We start from the raw sequence: 17352 nt of genomic DNA, 5'->3' as shown, positions 1-17352 counted from the left end.
TCGCGCCCCCTCACCCCCCAGTAGTAACGGTTCAGTGGTCTCACTGTGTACCACTCCCAGGCTAGGGACTCGTAGGGCCTAATGGGGACGAGTTGGAAGCTCCGAGCAGCAAGGGCAATGAGGACATCAGGGCCGAACTGGGTACGGGCCGCCTTCGCGTAGCAGAACCTTTCTTCATTGGGCCTTGTTTTCCAGCCGGCAGGCTTTGGAAGAGACACCCCACTTAACCGTCCCCTGGTCGCACCCTCCCCCTCTCGGCCCAGCCTGCAGAGGCCCGCCTCCCTCCCCGTCCCGAGCCCAGGGGCTGCTGGCGCCGCAGCGTTCCCCCTCGCTCCGAGGGCCTTCCCAGGCGTGGACCTCGGAAACCTTCGACTGCGTCTGGCGTTTCTGAGCTCCAGTGGGCTAGGGCCTGCGGGTTTCCTGGGGAGGGCGTAGGGCGGAGGCGGAGGACGAGGCAGCTTCAGGCCGTAGGCCTGCCGGGCCGGGTCGGGTGAAACGCGGCCGTCCTTCGCGCTCCGGGGCGCGCGCGGCCCTGCTGGGATTTCACCGGCGATCCGTAGCTCGGGCACGCGCCTGTCGCAGCCCGCAGGAAGGAGGGGTCCGGCCTGAGGCCCGGGGCGGCGGCCGCCATGGAGATGCCCTCGGCCCAGGGCCGGCGCCTGGGGCCTTGGGGGCGGCCCTGACCGCCCTCCTCCCTGCCCGGGCTGGATCGCAGACCTGCCCCCCGCGGCATTCGGCCACCTCTGCGTCTCAGCCCTCCCCGGGCCGCGCTGCTGCCTGGGCGCGGCGGCGGCGGCGGCGGCGCCCTGTTGAATGGGCTGTGCGAGCCCAGTTTTCAAGCGCTGGCGAACGCGGCCTCCGGGGGCGCAAGGCAGCAGCAGCAGTGGCGACCAAACGGGTGTTGGAGTTGGCGGCGGCCATGGAGGGCCTGGCTGGCTATGTATACAAGGCGGCCAGCGAGGGCAAGGTTCTGACTCTGGCCGCCTTGCTTCTCAACCGGTCTGAAAGCGACATCCGCTATTTGCTTGGCTATGTCAGCCAGCAGGGAGGGCAGCGCTCCACGCCCCTCATCATCGCAGCTCGCAATGGGCACGCTAAGGTGGTGCGCTTGCTTTTAGAACATTACCGGGTGCAGACTCAGCAGACTGGCACCGTCCGCTTCGACGGGTAGGTACATCCCAGCATCTGCCGCCTCTAACGCGTGCGAACCTATCACCTCATGGATCTTCCTGTCCCACTCTTTCACTTCATGGAGGTATCACTTCTCCCATTTTTGTATCTCCTGACCTGCCGCATTAATAACCACTTCATCTTCTAGGGCGGATACTCCATTCCATGTTTTGCTGCCCATCCTTACCGCCGCTACCCCTTATTCCCTCTATAGGTAAATAGCCACACCCTCTGTCTTAATATCTAATAGGTATTCTCCAGTATTCTTGCTTGGGAAATCCCATGGACAGAGGAGCCTGGCGGGCTTCAGTGAATGGGGTCGCAAACAGTCGGACACGACTGAGCACGCAGGCAAAAACCAATGCTTTTCTAGATAGTGTATGAACAAGCAGTATGGAGGACGTAGCGGCGTTTCAGGTTTTCCCTCTGTCAGGATTGGACTTGTAACCGAAATCAGAAATTAACAAGGTCAGCAATTAACATTGGAAACCTCCGATGAATTATTTGACCGCCCAATTTTAGCTCTGAGTGTCTGATAAAGCCTTTAGTGGCTTATGGGACCTTAATGTCAAAATAAGCCCCTAGAACCAGCAGCAGCTTCAGCCTCTTGCGGGATTGTCATGCAGCCAGACATCCCCAGACATGATTCTGACTTACACATTGCTGGGAAAGAGGTATGTTGGCTGCGAAAATGGCATAGGACCTGGTGTGGGAGAAGATGATGCCATTTAAAATTACTGTTATCCCATCATCTGGGGAAGCTTGATAATTTACTGTTATTCCACGTGGGGAGTTCAAAAATGCATATTGTCATAGTTAAAATTTGCCATTTAGGTTGAATTGTACGTATTTTGAGGTGTCATATTGTTGAATGCAGAATTGTCAGGTTTGACATTATCTTTTCTGTGTGGCTGGTTATAACCTGTTTTACAGATTACAACTTCATAAAGATTTTGCTTCATTGATTGCATTTGTTTTTGTTGACTTGTGCCAGTAGGTAAGCTCTTCCAGCATTTTCTTCTTTTGAGATAGATGTGATCCAAGTATAAAGATACGTATCTTTAGTTTTGATAATTGAATACTGCTTGGATAAAACTTGATTGAAAAAAACAATTCTTCTTTGAGTTGACTAGGGTATTGTTGAATTTTGATTGATTTTTTTTTTTTAAGTTGAAACAAGAAGAGCTTTTTCTTCTGTTTCAGATTAGAGGGAAATATTTCAGAGTATTACATTTTACTGAAATGATAGCCCATGAGTGGTGGTTAATGTCTAGTACCACCTCTGTAGACATTAAGGCCTTGGTCTTTATCATGTTAACCACAGATGGCAACCTGATTCTTGTTTGTTTTCCTTTACTGGCTTCTGTGTCCTTTTTGTAACTCTCTGCATTCCCACAGCCTTTCCTATACACAGAGGAGGAGCGAAGTAGAATGACCTCTGAACTTCGAGCACCATTCCAGTTGTATAAGCACAAGCATCCACTGAGCTATGAATCTCTGCAGTAACAGCTGCTGGATCCACTGCTGCTAAGGAGATCGCTGAGGCCTGTTTTGATGAGGAGAGAATAGTGGCAAGAAAAAATAGTTTTTTCTAAAGCATTTGAAAAAGCTTTGCTTATCTTTCTTAACTGTCAAAGAGAGACGTATTTTGAGGTGGCAATTAAGAGAACCTGAAATGATAAGAAATGTAGCACTGAGCCTTCATAGTGGCTTATCTTGCCCCATATTTTGCACTGACCAGTGAAATTAAGTTTAGTAAGCAAACATATTTTGAACACCTGCTGTGTGCCAGGCTCTATAGTAGGGATTGGGTATGCAGAGATTGAGTAACATACGGTTCCCAGGAAGACAGTCAGGTGGCCCTGGGTGGGAGGGATTAAGGTGCAGTGGGGAGGGGAAAGATTGGTGAAAATGAGTAATAGATGCCATGCCATTTAGCGTTACAGGAATCTTTTGGACTAGTGAGGGAATGCAGGAAGAGGACGTGCTCAGGTTTGCCTGGGAGAAGCAGGGAAGTTTTCACAGCTGAGGTGCTGTTTGAGCTCAGTCTTAAAGGATAGAAAGAAAGTAAAGAAGAGGAGCAGCAACATGGTGCACTTGCAATGACAAGTGTTTCAGTGCTGCTGCAGGGAGGGGTTCAAGCCTGGGAAATTAAGAAAGAGATTGTGGGAGACTGGAGTGAGGTGGAGGCCAGATTTTGGTGATTGTCATGTAAAATATCAAGAGACTGGTGAGACTGGAATGGCAAACATTTCTGTCATTCGACATTTTGTCTGAGCTTTCTTCAATCTGTCTTTTATGTTTATGTATTATTACAATTATGGATTCATTAGCTGCTCTGTCAAGGTAGCTTAGTTTTTTTAAAACTTACTAAATGACTGTGATCGGCCTGGCACTGTGCCCCACACATACTGTGGAAGATACAGAAAAAAATACAAAGTTTCTACTTTTGAGCTTACAAATTAATTAACAGAAGAATTGAAATTCTTGGCCACCTTTCTGCCCACTCACACCATTCTGAGATTATTTTGCAGTTTGTTCCAGTCATTTAGGCATTTCAAAAGTAGAGGAAGAAAGTGTTATTTGCAAATGTCATGATTTCACTTTACACTCATTCCAGACATTGTGAAAATGTTAGTCTGAATGAGGTGTTAATATGAAGCTCACTCACCCCTCAGGGACTGGTTTTTGAGAGGTACTTGGCCAACCCTTCACTTGAGACCCATGGCCAGATAGGGACAGACAGGTTCTCTGTGGGCTTTAGCTTAGTGTTTCCTAATTTTTAGTAATTTATGTATCGTCTTCACAATTGCTTGCCAGATTGTTCATCACTTATCCTGTTGTTTTCCTAATATCAAAAAAAAAAAAAAATCTCACTTCTTAGCTTCATCTTCAGCAATAGCACCTGTATGATAATGGGTTTGATACAATCCTTTATGTGTATGTGAGAGAGACATACACAGATATTACAATAACTTCTTTTAAAAAGTCTATATTCTGCCTAAAAACATCTATAAAACCTTGAAAACTAAAGTGAATTCATAATACAGCCTCAAAGGAGAAAGAGCCACCCACCTAGGTTAAGCCTGGTATTTGAGTCCTTGTACTAATTTTTAGGAGTAACATTTGAGATTATTTTACTTATGGCTTACTCTGTTAAGATTAAAGTTGACATAGATGAGGGGATAAGAAGAAAAGTTACATGAATAGAAATGAAAGAAAAACCTTTAGTTGTAGAATGGGAAGCTGTTAAGAGTGTTACAAAAATGGACCAGAACAAAGGAGAGGCATCACGTGATCTTGGAATATTGTGCTGGTTTGCGTTCTGAGGGCCTGACTACGCAGTGCCAGAGTTTGTGGGGAACTCTTGTCCTAGAAGTTTGCTGACATGGATAGGAAGGAGAACAGGACCTCTGGGAATTTTGTCGAGTGCTCTTTTAAAGTCAGTGCTAGTACAAATCCTTAAATGTCCAGGTAGAGGAAAGGCGTAGGGGCACAGTGTCACTTGACTTCATTTAGAAAGTCATTTCCAGTGTATATTTCAAAGAAGTACATATGATCTAATAAATGATTTTAGGACTTTGGTTAAAATAAAGTGTTGATCATTTACACTGAATGAATTTTTATTTTCAGTTCAAATGCTTGAACCAGACAATAGATGAGTTTAGGTTTGTGATCAGAAATGTTATTTTTATACATTTTATTTTAAAAGGCTAATGCCAGATTAATGTTTCTTGATTTTTCAGATGAAATACGTGTGTGTGTGTGCTTAGTCATTTAGTCGTGTCTGACGGTTGAGACCCCATAAACCATAGCCTGCCAGGCTCCTCTGTCCATGGGATTCTCCAGGCAAGAATACTGGAGTGGGTTGCCATTTCCTTCTCCAGGGGATTATCCCCACCCAGGAATCGAACCTGGGTCTCCTGCATTGTAGGCAGATTCTTTACCGACTGAGCTATGAGGGACCCCCTAAAATTTGTAATTTTAGGCCAGAAAGATCAGTGTTTTATAGTGCTTCTCCCATACTCATTAAGTAAATATTGCATTTGATTATGTTTTTATTTACTTTCTAGAAATATTTGTAGAAAGTAAATATTTTTGGTATTTTGTTTTGAGACAGTATGCAGTTATAACTTTAGCTGTATTTTATGGACAAAAAATGTCATAAGTGTTAGGATTATTAGTCCTTTTAATCTTTTTAATGCTGATTAAGGTGTAGAAATTTAAAAATTACTAAGGGTAATGTTCCTGAAGGACATTCTGCAGTGAATATTTTTGTCATTAAGTATTTCAAAATTTTTATTGCCTCAATAAAAATAGATAATTGAAACTTTTTCTAGGCTTCTGTCATATCACTGTAGGGAAAATGGAAATTAATAGATTACATTGGAAAAAGTATTAAATGATTATAAAAACCAAGTGACGTTGTTGTTTAGTTGCTAAGTCATGTTCAACTCTTTTGCGACTCCATGGGCTGAAGCCCACCAGGCTCCTCTGTTCATGGGATTTCCCAGGCAAGAATAGTGGAATGGGTTGCCATTTCCTTCTCCAGGGGATCTTCCTGACCCAAGGACGGAAACTGCGTCTCCTGCGTTGCAGGCAGATTCTTTACCACTGAACCACCTGGGAAGCCCAAGTGAAGTATATACTTGTAGTTTAACTTTTAATCCTATGTCATTGTGTGTGTGTGTGAGTTGCTTAGTTGTATCTGACGCTTTGCAACCCTATAGACTGTAGTCCACCAGGCCCCTCCGTTCATGGGATTCTCCAGGCAAGAACACTGGAGTGGGTTGCCATTTCCTTCTCCAAAAGGAACTATAGAAAGAAAGAAAGAAAGAAAGTGAAGTCGCTCAGTTGTGTCCGACTCTTTGCAACCTCATGGATGGTAGCCTACCAGGCTCCTCCATCCATGGAATTTTCCAGGCAAGAGTACTGGAGTGGGTTGCCATTTCCTTCTCCCTTATGTCATTAGTACTGGGGAATTTGAGGCCAGAAAAAAAATTTTAATCACTTTTTGTCTTTTTTTTTTTCATTTTAAAATGGGGGTCCTATTTATCTTGTATGGTTATTGCAAAAGATAATACATGTGAATGCTTATTTTAGTACGACAGTTCTTGAGTTTTATTTAGTTTTGTTTCCTATTCCTAGCATGTAACAATTTTTTATATTTAAGAAGTGCAAGGAAACTTTTGTAACTATGTAAATATAACTTTTAACTATGTATCAATTTTTTGGGTAGATTACATTAATCAGATTGGGGGAAAAAAGCTTTTTAAATGGAAACATGTTTGAACAATGACATGTACTGTTTCCTTACATTTGATGCATTGTATAGTTGGACATGAGTGAGCAACTGAACTGAACTGAACTGATAGTTTCTAAAGATTTTTGTATTTTTAATCTCATATAAGCCTTTTAGTTATATGTCTTTAAAATGGGCTTAATAATGGTTATCTACCTTAAAGGATTTTTGGGAGAAGGTTATAATGAGAATTAAATGTGCTCTATTGCTTAGTACAGTGCCTGACACATTGACATTATTAACTCTGTGTTTAAACTCTTTCTTTAAATTGACTTGTGCCTCTTTTGTTTTTAAATTGTATCTATTTTTAGTTAAGGTATAATATCAAGTAAGGTGCATAAATCTTAAGTGTATAAATGTTATAAAACTTTAATTTGCTTACATCCATGTAATCACTTTCTAGATCAATAGGCAGAACATTGATGTTACTTTAAAAGTTTCCCTTGTGCCCTTTCTCAGTCATTTCCTCTCCCTTCCCCTCCCAGAAGCAATGATTATTCTGACTTCTATCTCTATAAATTAGTTCTGCCTATACTTGAACTTCCTATAAATGGAATCATACAGTGTACTCTTTTTTTTTTTCTGTCTGGCTTCTTATTGTTTAACACAGTATCTATGAGAGTCACCCACTGAGTTGCATGTATAAGTATTTTTAAAATGTATTATAATATTACATTATATGAATGTATGGCAGTTTATCCTGTTGACAGATATTTTGGTTGTTTTTAGTATTTGACTATTATAAATTATGTTGGTATGAACATGTTTGTATATGTCTTCTGGTGGAATTTGCGTTCATTTCTCTTAAGTATATACCAAGGGGTGGGACTGTTGGCTCATAGGGTTGGTGTATGTTTAATACTTTCTCAAGCAGTCAACCACCAAAGTGGTTGAACCAGATTATATTCCCACTAAAAATTTCCATCAACAGGAGGGGTTTCAGTTACTTCACGTCCTGGCCAGTACTTGGTATTGTCATGTCAGTATTATTAATTTCATCTGTTCTAGTGAATGTGTATTGGTAACTCCTGGTTTTAATTTGCATTTCCTTGCTGAATAATTATCTTGAACATCTTTTCATATGTTTATCGGTTGTTTGAATATATACTTTTGAAGTATACTTGTTCAGTCTTTTCACATTTTTTTTAAAAAAATGGAGTAGTTTGCTTTTTTAGTGATTTGTCAGATAATTGATTGTAGATTCTCCAGTGAATGGATTGCTGGTCACTTTCTTTAAAATTTTTTTTAATTTTTTGAAGTCTAATCAGTTTTTTTCTTTTATGGTTTTTGTTTGCATTATGTTTAAGAAATCATCAACCCCAAGGTCATAAAGATAGTCTTTTTTTTTTTTTTTTAAGAAGCTTTTATTGTTTTGTTTCACATATTATAGGTCTTTGCCACTTTGAAATTTTTGCGAGTAGGGTCAAGGTTACTTATTTTCCAAACAGATGTCTAGTGGCTGCTTCTTCACTGTTTATTAAAAAGACCATACTTTATACCTGAATTTCAGTGGACCTTTTGTCATTAATCTGTATTCCTGTATATGTGAATCTGTTCCTAGGGTGGGGTTTTTGGTTGTTTTCTTTTGATTAGTATTTATCTATCCTTGTGCCAGTGACACACCATCTTACTGTATTTTGTCCTCCAGCTTTATTTTTCTTTCAAGATTATCTTGGTTGTTCTGGGTCCTTCCTTTGTATTTCTCTATACATTTTAGAGTTGGCTTTTCAGTATCTACACACATGTGGATGCATGCACACACACACACATGCCTGCTGGGATTTTGATTTGGATTGCATTGAATCTGTAGATTATTTTGGCAGAGAATTGACATCTTAACATTCTTGAATCTCCAAAACAATAAACATGGACTATTTCTTCATTTCTTTAAGTCTTTGATTTATCTCAGGAATGTTTTGTAGTTTTCAGTATAGAGTAGAGGTCTTGTACATTTTTCATTACATTTACTATTAGACATTGGTATTTTCTGGTGCTTTTGTAAATTGTATTTTTTTTGACTGAAAGAAAACTTTTTTTCTTTTTTAAGAAAACATTTTTGAATTTTGTGATTATAATCATGACAATAAAGATGTAATAAGTGAATTTTAATTAAACTAAATTGTCTGCAAAAGCTACAGTTGGCAACCACCAAAACATTTCAACTGATGTATGTCTTATTCTCTTGATTCATTCTTTTTTAAGATTTGTTTGTGTATTTTTATTCTTTTGGCTCCGGTGGGTCTTCGTGGCTGTAGTGGGCTTTCTCTAGTTGTGGTGGGTGGGCCTCTCATTGCGGTGGCTTCTCTTGTTCGGGAGTGTGGGCTCCAGGCAAGCTTCCCGGGCTTTGGTCGCTGTGTCCGGGGCTCAGTAGTCGCGACTCTTGGGCTCTAGAGCATAGGCTCAGTAGTTGTGGCACACGGGCTTTGTTGCTCTGCAGCTTGTGGAATCTTCTGGATCCCTTATGGGATCTAACCGGTGTCCCCTGCATTGCAAGGTGGATTCTTTACCACTAGATAACCAGGGAACCCCCTCTTGATTCATTCTTTAGTTTAAAAAATTAATTAACAATTAAATGACATTTTAAAAATGAAAATTTAAAAAGAAACTTCAGAAGTATTCACATTTATTTTGAGGACTGTTTTCCATACGGTAAAATGTACAGATCTTTCTTATGCAATTTGATGAATTTTTTTCCCCCAAATATCCACCCATGTAGCCACTCCCAGTTCAAAATATAGGACATGGCTAGTAGCTTTAAGCCCCTTCCGAATCAATCCTACGCTCTCCCCCATAGATAACCATATAGGTAGCTGTTACTGAGAATGCTTTTACTTATAGAAATTTTGCTTCATTATTTGAAACTAAAGAAGTAATTGCTTGGATGTTTATAAAGTGTGGCTTTTATTTTCAGCAGAAGTGATAGACAGTATTGATAGTTGGGGTTGAACTATGATTTTTTTTTTTACCAAGTGGATTGTACTTTTTTTACTTCATAGGATATATAATTTGACCTGTGTTGTATCATTCATGTTGTAAGGAGCAGTAATTATTTCATTTTCATTGCTTTAGTAGAGTATGTACATACTTACTAGTTTAGATAATCCTAGGTAAAATTATCTGCTCAAATACTTTTCTTCTTGACTCAGTGTCTAACAACATTAATACAGAGATTGTGGTGGCTTTCTTACTGATATACTGAGAGAAACTGTGGTACCTGAGGGTGTTGGGAGGGAGGAACGTTCTGTGCTCCTTCCTCTAAGAGCCAGGGAATCAGCTTGGTGGTAAAGAAATTACAAAACTTCATACATTTCCTCTGTTTTCTGAAATTTATGTACTTCTGCTAGTAGGAAATCAGTGACTCTTTTTATTTTTTCTTTAAGTTTTTATACTGTGGAAGTACTAATAATCACTCACATTTATTGAGCTCATACTAGGTACAAGTACTATGCTGAGTGCTTTACTTAAATTACCTGATTTTATTTTCACCAAAACTAATGTTTAACTAATGCTCTGTAGACTGAGGTTTGGGGTCAGTGTAAATGATTACATCCTTTAAATTTATGTTAGTGCAGGTGACCCCCATTTTCTAACTGTTTGTTCTTTTCATGAACAGGTATGTCATTGATGGTGCCACTGCTCTTTGGTGTGCAGCAGGAGCGGGACATTTTGAAGTTGTTAAGCTTCTAGTCAGTCATGGAGCCAACGTGAACCACACCACAGTAACTAACTCAACCCCCCTGCGGGCAGCATGCTTTGATGGCAGATTGGACATTGTGAAATACTTGGTCGAAAATAATGCCAACATCAGCATTGCCAACAAGTATGACAACACTTGCCTAATGATTGCGGCCTATAAGGGACACACTGACGTGGTCAGATATCTTTTAGAACAACGTGCTGATCCGAATGCTAAAGCACATTGTGGAGCCACAGCATTGCATTTTGCAGCTGAAGCTGGGCACATAGATATTGTGAAGGAGCTGATAAAATGGCGTGCTGCTATAGTGGTGAACGGCCATGGGATGACGCCATTAAAAGTAGCTGCTGAAAGCTGTAAAGCTGATGTTGTCGAACTATTGCTCTCTCATGCTGATTGTGACCGGAGAAGTCGGATTGAAGCTTTGGAGCTCTTGGGTGCCTCCTTTGCAAATGATCGCGAGAACTACGACATCATGAAGACATACCACTATTTATATTTAGCTATGTTGGAGAGGTTTCAAGATGGTGATAACATTCTTGAGAAAGAGGTTCTCCCACCAATCCATGCTTATGGGAATAGAACTGAATGTAGAAATCCTCAGGAACTGGAATCCATTCGGCAAGACAGAGATGCTCTTCATATGGAAGGCCTTATCGTTCGGGAACGGATTTTAGGTGCCGACAACATTGATGTTTCCCATCCCATCATTTACAGGGGAGCTGTTTATGCAGATAACATGGAATTCGAACAGTGTATCAAGTTGTGGCTTCATGCCCTGCACCTCAGACAGAAAGGCAACAGAAATACCCATAAGGATCTTCTTCGATTTGCCCAAGTTTTTTCACAGATGATACATTTAAATGAAACTGTGAAGGCCCCAGACATAGAATGTGTTTTGAGATGCAGTGTGTTGGAAATAGAACAGAGTATGAACAGAGTAAAAAATATTCCAGATGCTGATGTCCACAGTGCTATGGACAATTATGAATGTAACCTCTATACCTTTCTGTATTTAGTGTGCATCTCCACCAAAACACAGTGCAGTGAAGAAGATCAGTGCAAAATTAACAAGCAAATCTACAACCTGATTCACCTTGATCCCAGAACTCGTGAAGGTTTCACCCTGCTGCATCTAGCTGTCAACTCAAATACCCCGGTTGATGATTTCCACACCAATGACGTTTGCAGCTTTCCAAACGCGCTTGTCACAAAGCTCCTGCTGGACTGTGGTGCTGAGGTGAATGCTGTGGACAATGAAGGGAACAGCGCCCTTCACATTATCGTTCAGTACAACAGGCCCATCAGTGATTTTTTGACCTTGCACTCTATCATCATCAGTCTAGTTGAAGCTGGCGCTCACACTGACATGACAAATAAACAGAATAAAACTCCGCTAGACAAAAGTACAACTGGGGTATCAGAAATACTACTTAAAACTCAAATGAAGATGAGTCTCAAGTGCCTGGCTGCCCGGGCAGTTCGGGCTAATGACATTAACTACCAAGACCAGATCCCCAGAACTCTTGAAGAGTTTGTTGGATTTCATTAAGTGACTGGATATGTAAAATCGTTTAATGTGGTGCTAAAAAGTAAAGGACTTTAATCACAGACAATAGAATTATGTGTTCATAAATTCTACTTTTCTTTCCACTACCCTTCCTCCCTACTTATCCTTCCTTAGTTTTGTATTTGGTCTTCTTGTCTCATGTGGTTATTGATTTCAAAATCACTTTAAACAAAGCCACATTGTTTAGGTGTAACTATAATCTTAAGGTGTTTGGATATTGGTCACTTAGCTATTTTTTTTCTTTTTTTTAAGGAATATAAAATATTTTGTTTATATAACAAGGGACATTTGATTTAACGTTGATAAATGTTTTACCAAAATTGCCTAGAAAAGCATTTCTGTTAAGGCCTGTGTCAGCGTGTTACCCTTTGCAGCAGTTTTGAGGATTTCATGAAGGAAAACAACTACAAGAAGCATTAAAAGTAATGGAATATCCAGATGTTCTGCACATGCCAAACTGCGATAGGTGGTTTCCACTCTTCCATTATTTATGTGAAATGATACAACACATTATGACATCAGGAGGATTTTTTAAAAGTATAGCTGCAGATTAATCTGAAAAATGTGCTAACAATAATAATTCATAATTCATAAAGTTAAATCCATTGAAATTGTTGAATTATGCTTGGTGATACATACAAAATAGTAATCTTAAGCAACTTTTCAGAGAATATTGATGGACTATTTGCCTTTGGGCTTGGATTCTAAAATGCATAGACATCTCTGTTTTGATGTGATTAATCTAAGTTCTAGCAGTCAACATTTGACTCAGCTCACAGACATGTAAAAATTATGATTGCTGTGTTTTCTCCTATGAAACAAGTTGTCACATTACAGTTATACATTCTGTTTTTGTCCCCTCTCCCTCTCTTCTTGTGTGGTATCTTTTCAAATTGAAAACTGCTTTTCCAGAGGGCATTATTTGTGCCTCCCTAAGGTTTTTATGACAGGTGAAAAGGAACTGGGATATTTTTTTCACTTTCTTCATTTGGTCTGTGATAAGAAGTAGAAAAATCACTAGAGTGGTATCAATTCAATGTTTTTGATGATGAAAATAATTCTCATTGCCATTTTGAAAGTTATTTCTGTCTGAGGGCAGCAAATTTTGGAACCAGAAAATGTCACTTATTCCAACAGGTTTTACAGAGGTCTTTATGGTTTTGGTTTTGTTTTAATGACAACATTTTGACTGTCAGAATAAAAGAATATTCTGTAATTATCTTTAAGCATCACAGAAATTCAAGGGTACATACCTATTTCTTTCAATGTTAAAAATAATAAGTAAAATTAGCTATATCTGTATTTTTTTCTCTAGTGCCAAATGAATGCCTTAGCTACTCATAGTGCATGGTACTGTAAGTGAAGACCTGCAGCTTTTTTTCTTTAATGAAAAGCATTATAATGGTGTAGCAACATCAAATATAAAATTAAACAACAAGATTTCAGTTAACATTTTATGTATAGATATTGCTTTGTGAAGTCTAAGAAAAAGGTTGCAGCTGGATCAGTATAAAAGAGAGTGACCAAGCCAAAATCAGCACCTAGGGCCTTAAATAAAATAGAGATACCCCATGAAATGAGATACTCTGAAGGATGGGAGGGAATGGATGGGGGACTTTAAAAACCTATTCCCCCAAGAATGCAGGGTACTTTTACTGTTGCTGTAGTTATACTTTGCGTGTCTTCTTGCTTCAGTTAGGAATGTTTTGATGGTGAATTCTGCCATAGTGATCTACTTCTATTTTCCTAACCTGGGATTTTTACAAGAAAGGTTTTTAGGATGGTCTAAAGGGAGGTATTTGATCCCTAATTTGAAAATTACTGGCCTTGATCTTCCTGGTGTGAATCAAGGAACTAGTGTACCTTGCTCTTGGCAACTCTCATGGCCTGAAAGAGAAAATGCTCATCCTCCAGGTGGGTGAATCACACCTTTTTCACAGCTCCGATCAGACCCTGTATTTTTCAGACTTCAAGGCCTGCTTACTTGACAGTCTGAGGAATAGCTGTGATACTTGGTATTTCCTTGGTTCCATTATTAATACATATGATTTTTAAACATCAGAACTTAAAATATCAGATAATGTTGCATGTTTTATAAAACATTTCATCCCTTTGGCTACCCAGGATGAGAACTATTTTAGGTATTACGTACTTATTAAATGAGAATGATGATTATCTGTACATATTCAGACAACGAAATATAATGGTACTCAGTGTTTTTGAGAAGGGAGGACTGAATGCTGGAGAGAGTAAAACTGCTGATTGAAATGCTGACAAAGTTGAATTTGAAGACTGGGATAGATTATGAATTTTGCTAATGGTAACTGAGATTTTTTTTTTTTTTTAAACTGTACTATAGCAGTACATTGTTCACTATATTGCTAAGGATCTAATTCTGTCTTGTAAAACAAATCCAAATATGTATTGTGAAACACCTGTATAAAACCATTCTTGAAACAAGTGACCTACATGCCTGTTTTTTTTTTAATTTGTTTTTGATAGAATTATTTTAAAATGCGTTTAGCAAAACCCTTCCCAAACTTAAGTTTCTTTTTTTTTAAAGGGAAATAAATAGGTAAGAAAGGTGATGATAGTTCTGTATCTCAGCTTCTCTGAGAACTCTGGGCTATTGCTGTTTTTTTAGCCACTTTTGTCATTTTGTGTTTATTATTGGTAGAATTGTGTTTAGATTATAAATCTTCCTTGATAAATTACAAATTCAATCAAAATTTATTGCTTAATAATTGTCATATAAATTTGAATTAGAGACCCAGGTGGATGAATGCCTGGGCAAACCATGTGAAACCTGGGTGAGTTTTGCACTTAAGCATTGGTAAAATTGATTTCTTGAATTTAGGTAACTGTATAATTCAAGGAATGGGCAACAAATCCATCCTTAGACTGATAAAGGGGAAAATTTTGGCCTAAGAACTCTGAAACAACATTGTTTTCCGTCTACCCTGGATTGCTTTCTCACAGGCCACAGTCCATAAGGTTTTTTGCTGTGTGAACTTCAACCAGCCAATGAAAAAGCGAGCTTTGGTCTTGTTTGTTTCTGGGAAGGGTTTTATCTCATTACACTGATAGTTGATTAGTAACTTGGTAACTATGAGAAACTTAGGTCGGCTAGCACTGTTTGAAGTAAAATGTGATTTGGGGTCAGCAGCTGCATAAGTATCAATTCTGCATTTGGCAAGTGTTTTTGAAAATTAGATGCCAAGGGAACAATAGCCTGTCACTAGTCTCCACCTCAGCTGAGGCAGCTACTTTAGGAATAAGGTTGCTTTGGGTTATTTGAGCAGAAACAGTTCTTTCTGGGGGAAAGGGGCAGGGTGAGGAGTGAGTTACTGGACCTTGGATTACTTTGCTGGCTTTAGAAGCAGCCAGTGATTGGATTAGAGAGGAGATGGATACAAGTATAAAGGACTTGCTTTTAAGGTAGATTTTTTGTAAAAACCTTGAGTATTCCTTTCAGGCTAGCCAGATGTCTCAATGTACAGATGACTATTCCGTTTTCCTCACTGATTATACTGTAACATTAAAATGGGTTAAAACAAAACTCTGCCTTTTGCTCTATGAAAAGTTATTAGTCCATAAGATTTTGAAGCTGTGTGTTTACTCCTGCTCTGAAAATGCACAGCCCTGCTCTGGATACCCTCTCTGGAAGGTAGAGAGCTCCTAATGTGTATGGCACATTGCCGGGCTTTCTCATACATTCCTGGCAGATTTGCCCAAATCTTCAGATGGGCTGGGTAGTACAGTATCTTCTCCAAATGTGGGATCTGAAATAAATACTACATGGATAGTGGCGATAGATACATTAATTTTTAAAACTGTAAAGTAAATGTCTAGTCCTAGGTTTGTGGTGTGTTCATTTGTGTTAATGTGTAGGGAAGGAACACTGACTTGATGGTTATGGGGAGTGTATCTTGATGTGTGTGCAGGGGTGAGACTCGCTAAATTTTTTAACAGCTTTTCATTTAGGGGTAAGTCACGTGTTGAGTGGCCTAGTCAAAAAAATGAAGGAGCGAAGATACAAGCTTTGCCAAGTGATGAACAAGGTTTTGTATCTGTTTTTTATCAGGTGTTGTAGAATTTGTGCATGGCCTTTTTTGTTGTTGCTTAGTAATTGGTAGAGAAGAAAAGATGAGGGAGAAAAATCTTAGCTTTGCTAACCAGTCTTTTCAGACGTCCATAGCTGAGGAGTAAAATCTGACTGGCTTAACATGGTGAAAGAGCCTATCTTTTATAACACTCACCTCATCCTGCAATCCTCCACATAGAAGAATTACGTTGTTGTATTCTAGTAATTCACTGTGATTTATAACAAACCAGTGATGTTATTCTATTGTGCACTTTTGTCAAACCATTTACGTGACTTTAATAAACATAGTAAACTTGCTGACTGCACCAGAGGTCTGTTAGTGATTTATATATTGCATGGCATTTTCTATTTGAGTTTGACATGTAGAATCATTTTTAATTTCGTAGTAATCGATAGTCCTAATAGCCCAGCTAATTTGAAACTAATAATATTGCTGTGTAAAAAGAAAAAATGGTGTTTGTGTTCAGTAAATGTTTGAAAAAAACTGCCTTGAAGTGTGTGTCTTTATTGTTCAGTGTTGAGACAATATTTTGTCAAATTCATTTTTTAAAAGTTGTGAAAGTTGTACATGGGGGGAAATTCAGATAGTTAAGAAAAATTCAAATAGTAAAAAAAAAAAAAAAAAAATTCATCTCTCTTTGCCTCCCATTTGGACTCTTCAGAGGATACTCACTAGTTTTTTGAGTAGCTTCCCAGAATTTTTCTGTGTGTATATATGTATTTTTTCTCCTGCTTTTAAAAATGTAAATGGACTTTTAACTTTCCTACACTATTCTGCATCTTGTCATTTGCACTGAGTATATCAGACATTTTTTCATTTTGGTACGTATAGATTTTTTAAAAGAACAAATTTATAGCATTTAATTCTATGGATGAACTTAAAATTTCTTTAACCAGGCCTTCCTGTTGGATTTTTAGGTTTTCAGTTCACTGATATTCTAAATACTGTTTCAGTCAGTGAACATCCTTGTGTACTGTTTTTTCATAGAACAAACTCTTCTAGCCCTGGAACTTCTGGTTTAGTAACTGAGTGTTAAAAATCCTGACAGGTGAACCAGTTGCCTTCCATCTCCCTACATCCTTATTGACATCAGATGTTGTCTCATCATTCAGCTTTTGCTAAGATGATGGAAAATATTATTTCATGGTTTTGATTTGAGTTCCGTTATTATGAATGAGGTTGACATATTTACTGACCTTTTAAATTTGTTTGCTTTTGGGCTGTGGTCTTTTTCTTGCTGTGTGTTAGAAATTCCTGGGAAATTTTCTCTCATATGTCACAGCTTGCAGTTTGTTTTAAGTATAGTAGTTTTTATATGTTCTGAATTTTGTATCTTGCTTGTACAGTTGTCTCCATTCCAAGTTCATACATCTTTTTTTACCCATGTTCTCTCCTAGTGCTTTCATGGCTTTTCCCTCCCACATCTCTCTCTCTTCCCCTCTCCCCACCTCCTCTCCTCTTGTTCTTCGGTTTAAATCTTTTTATCTACCTGGAATTTATTTTGATT

General features: G+C 39.0%; 1 protein-coding gene across 1 annotated transcript; it reads left to right on the top strand.

Annotated features, from left to right (window-relative positions):
• The first annotated feature begins 601 nt into the window (after window positions 1–601).
• LOC120852509 (protein fem-1 homolog B) lies at window positions 602–16328 on the top strand. Its single transcript, XM_040225786.1, has 2 exons — window positions 602–1167; window positions 10086–16328. The coding sequence occupies exons 1-2, from the start codon at window positions 920–922 to the stop codon at window positions 11719–11721; spliced, it is 1884 nt and encodes a 627-aa protein (XP_040081720.1). The 5' UTR covers window positions 602–919; the 3' UTR covers window positions 11722–16328.
• The last annotated feature ends 1024 nt before the right edge of the window (window positions 16329–17352 follow it).

This window comes from Oryx dammah, unplaced genomic scaffold (assembly GCF_014754425.2).
Source record: "Oryx dammah isolate SB20612 unplaced genomic scaffold, SCBI_Odam_1.1 HiC_scaffold_26, whole genome shotgun sequence".
NCBI classification, from domain to species: domain Eukaryota; kingdom Metazoa; phylum Chordata; class Mammalia; order Artiodactyla; family Bovidae; genus Oryx; species Oryx dammah.
This window is presented reverse-complemented; position numbering and strand designations above follow the sequence as displayed.

What these genes read in the sequence shown, in the direction of transcription:
- LOC120852509 (XM_040225786.1), top strand. Translation starts at nt 920, where the DNA reads ATGGAGGGCCTGGCTGGCTATGTATACAAGGCGGCCAGCGAGGGCAAG. An exon ending in GGCACCGTCCGCTTCGACGG is followed by an intron (nt 1,168 to 10,085) that starts GTAGGTACATCC and finishes TTTCATGAACAG; the next exon opens with GTATGTCATTGATGGTGCCA.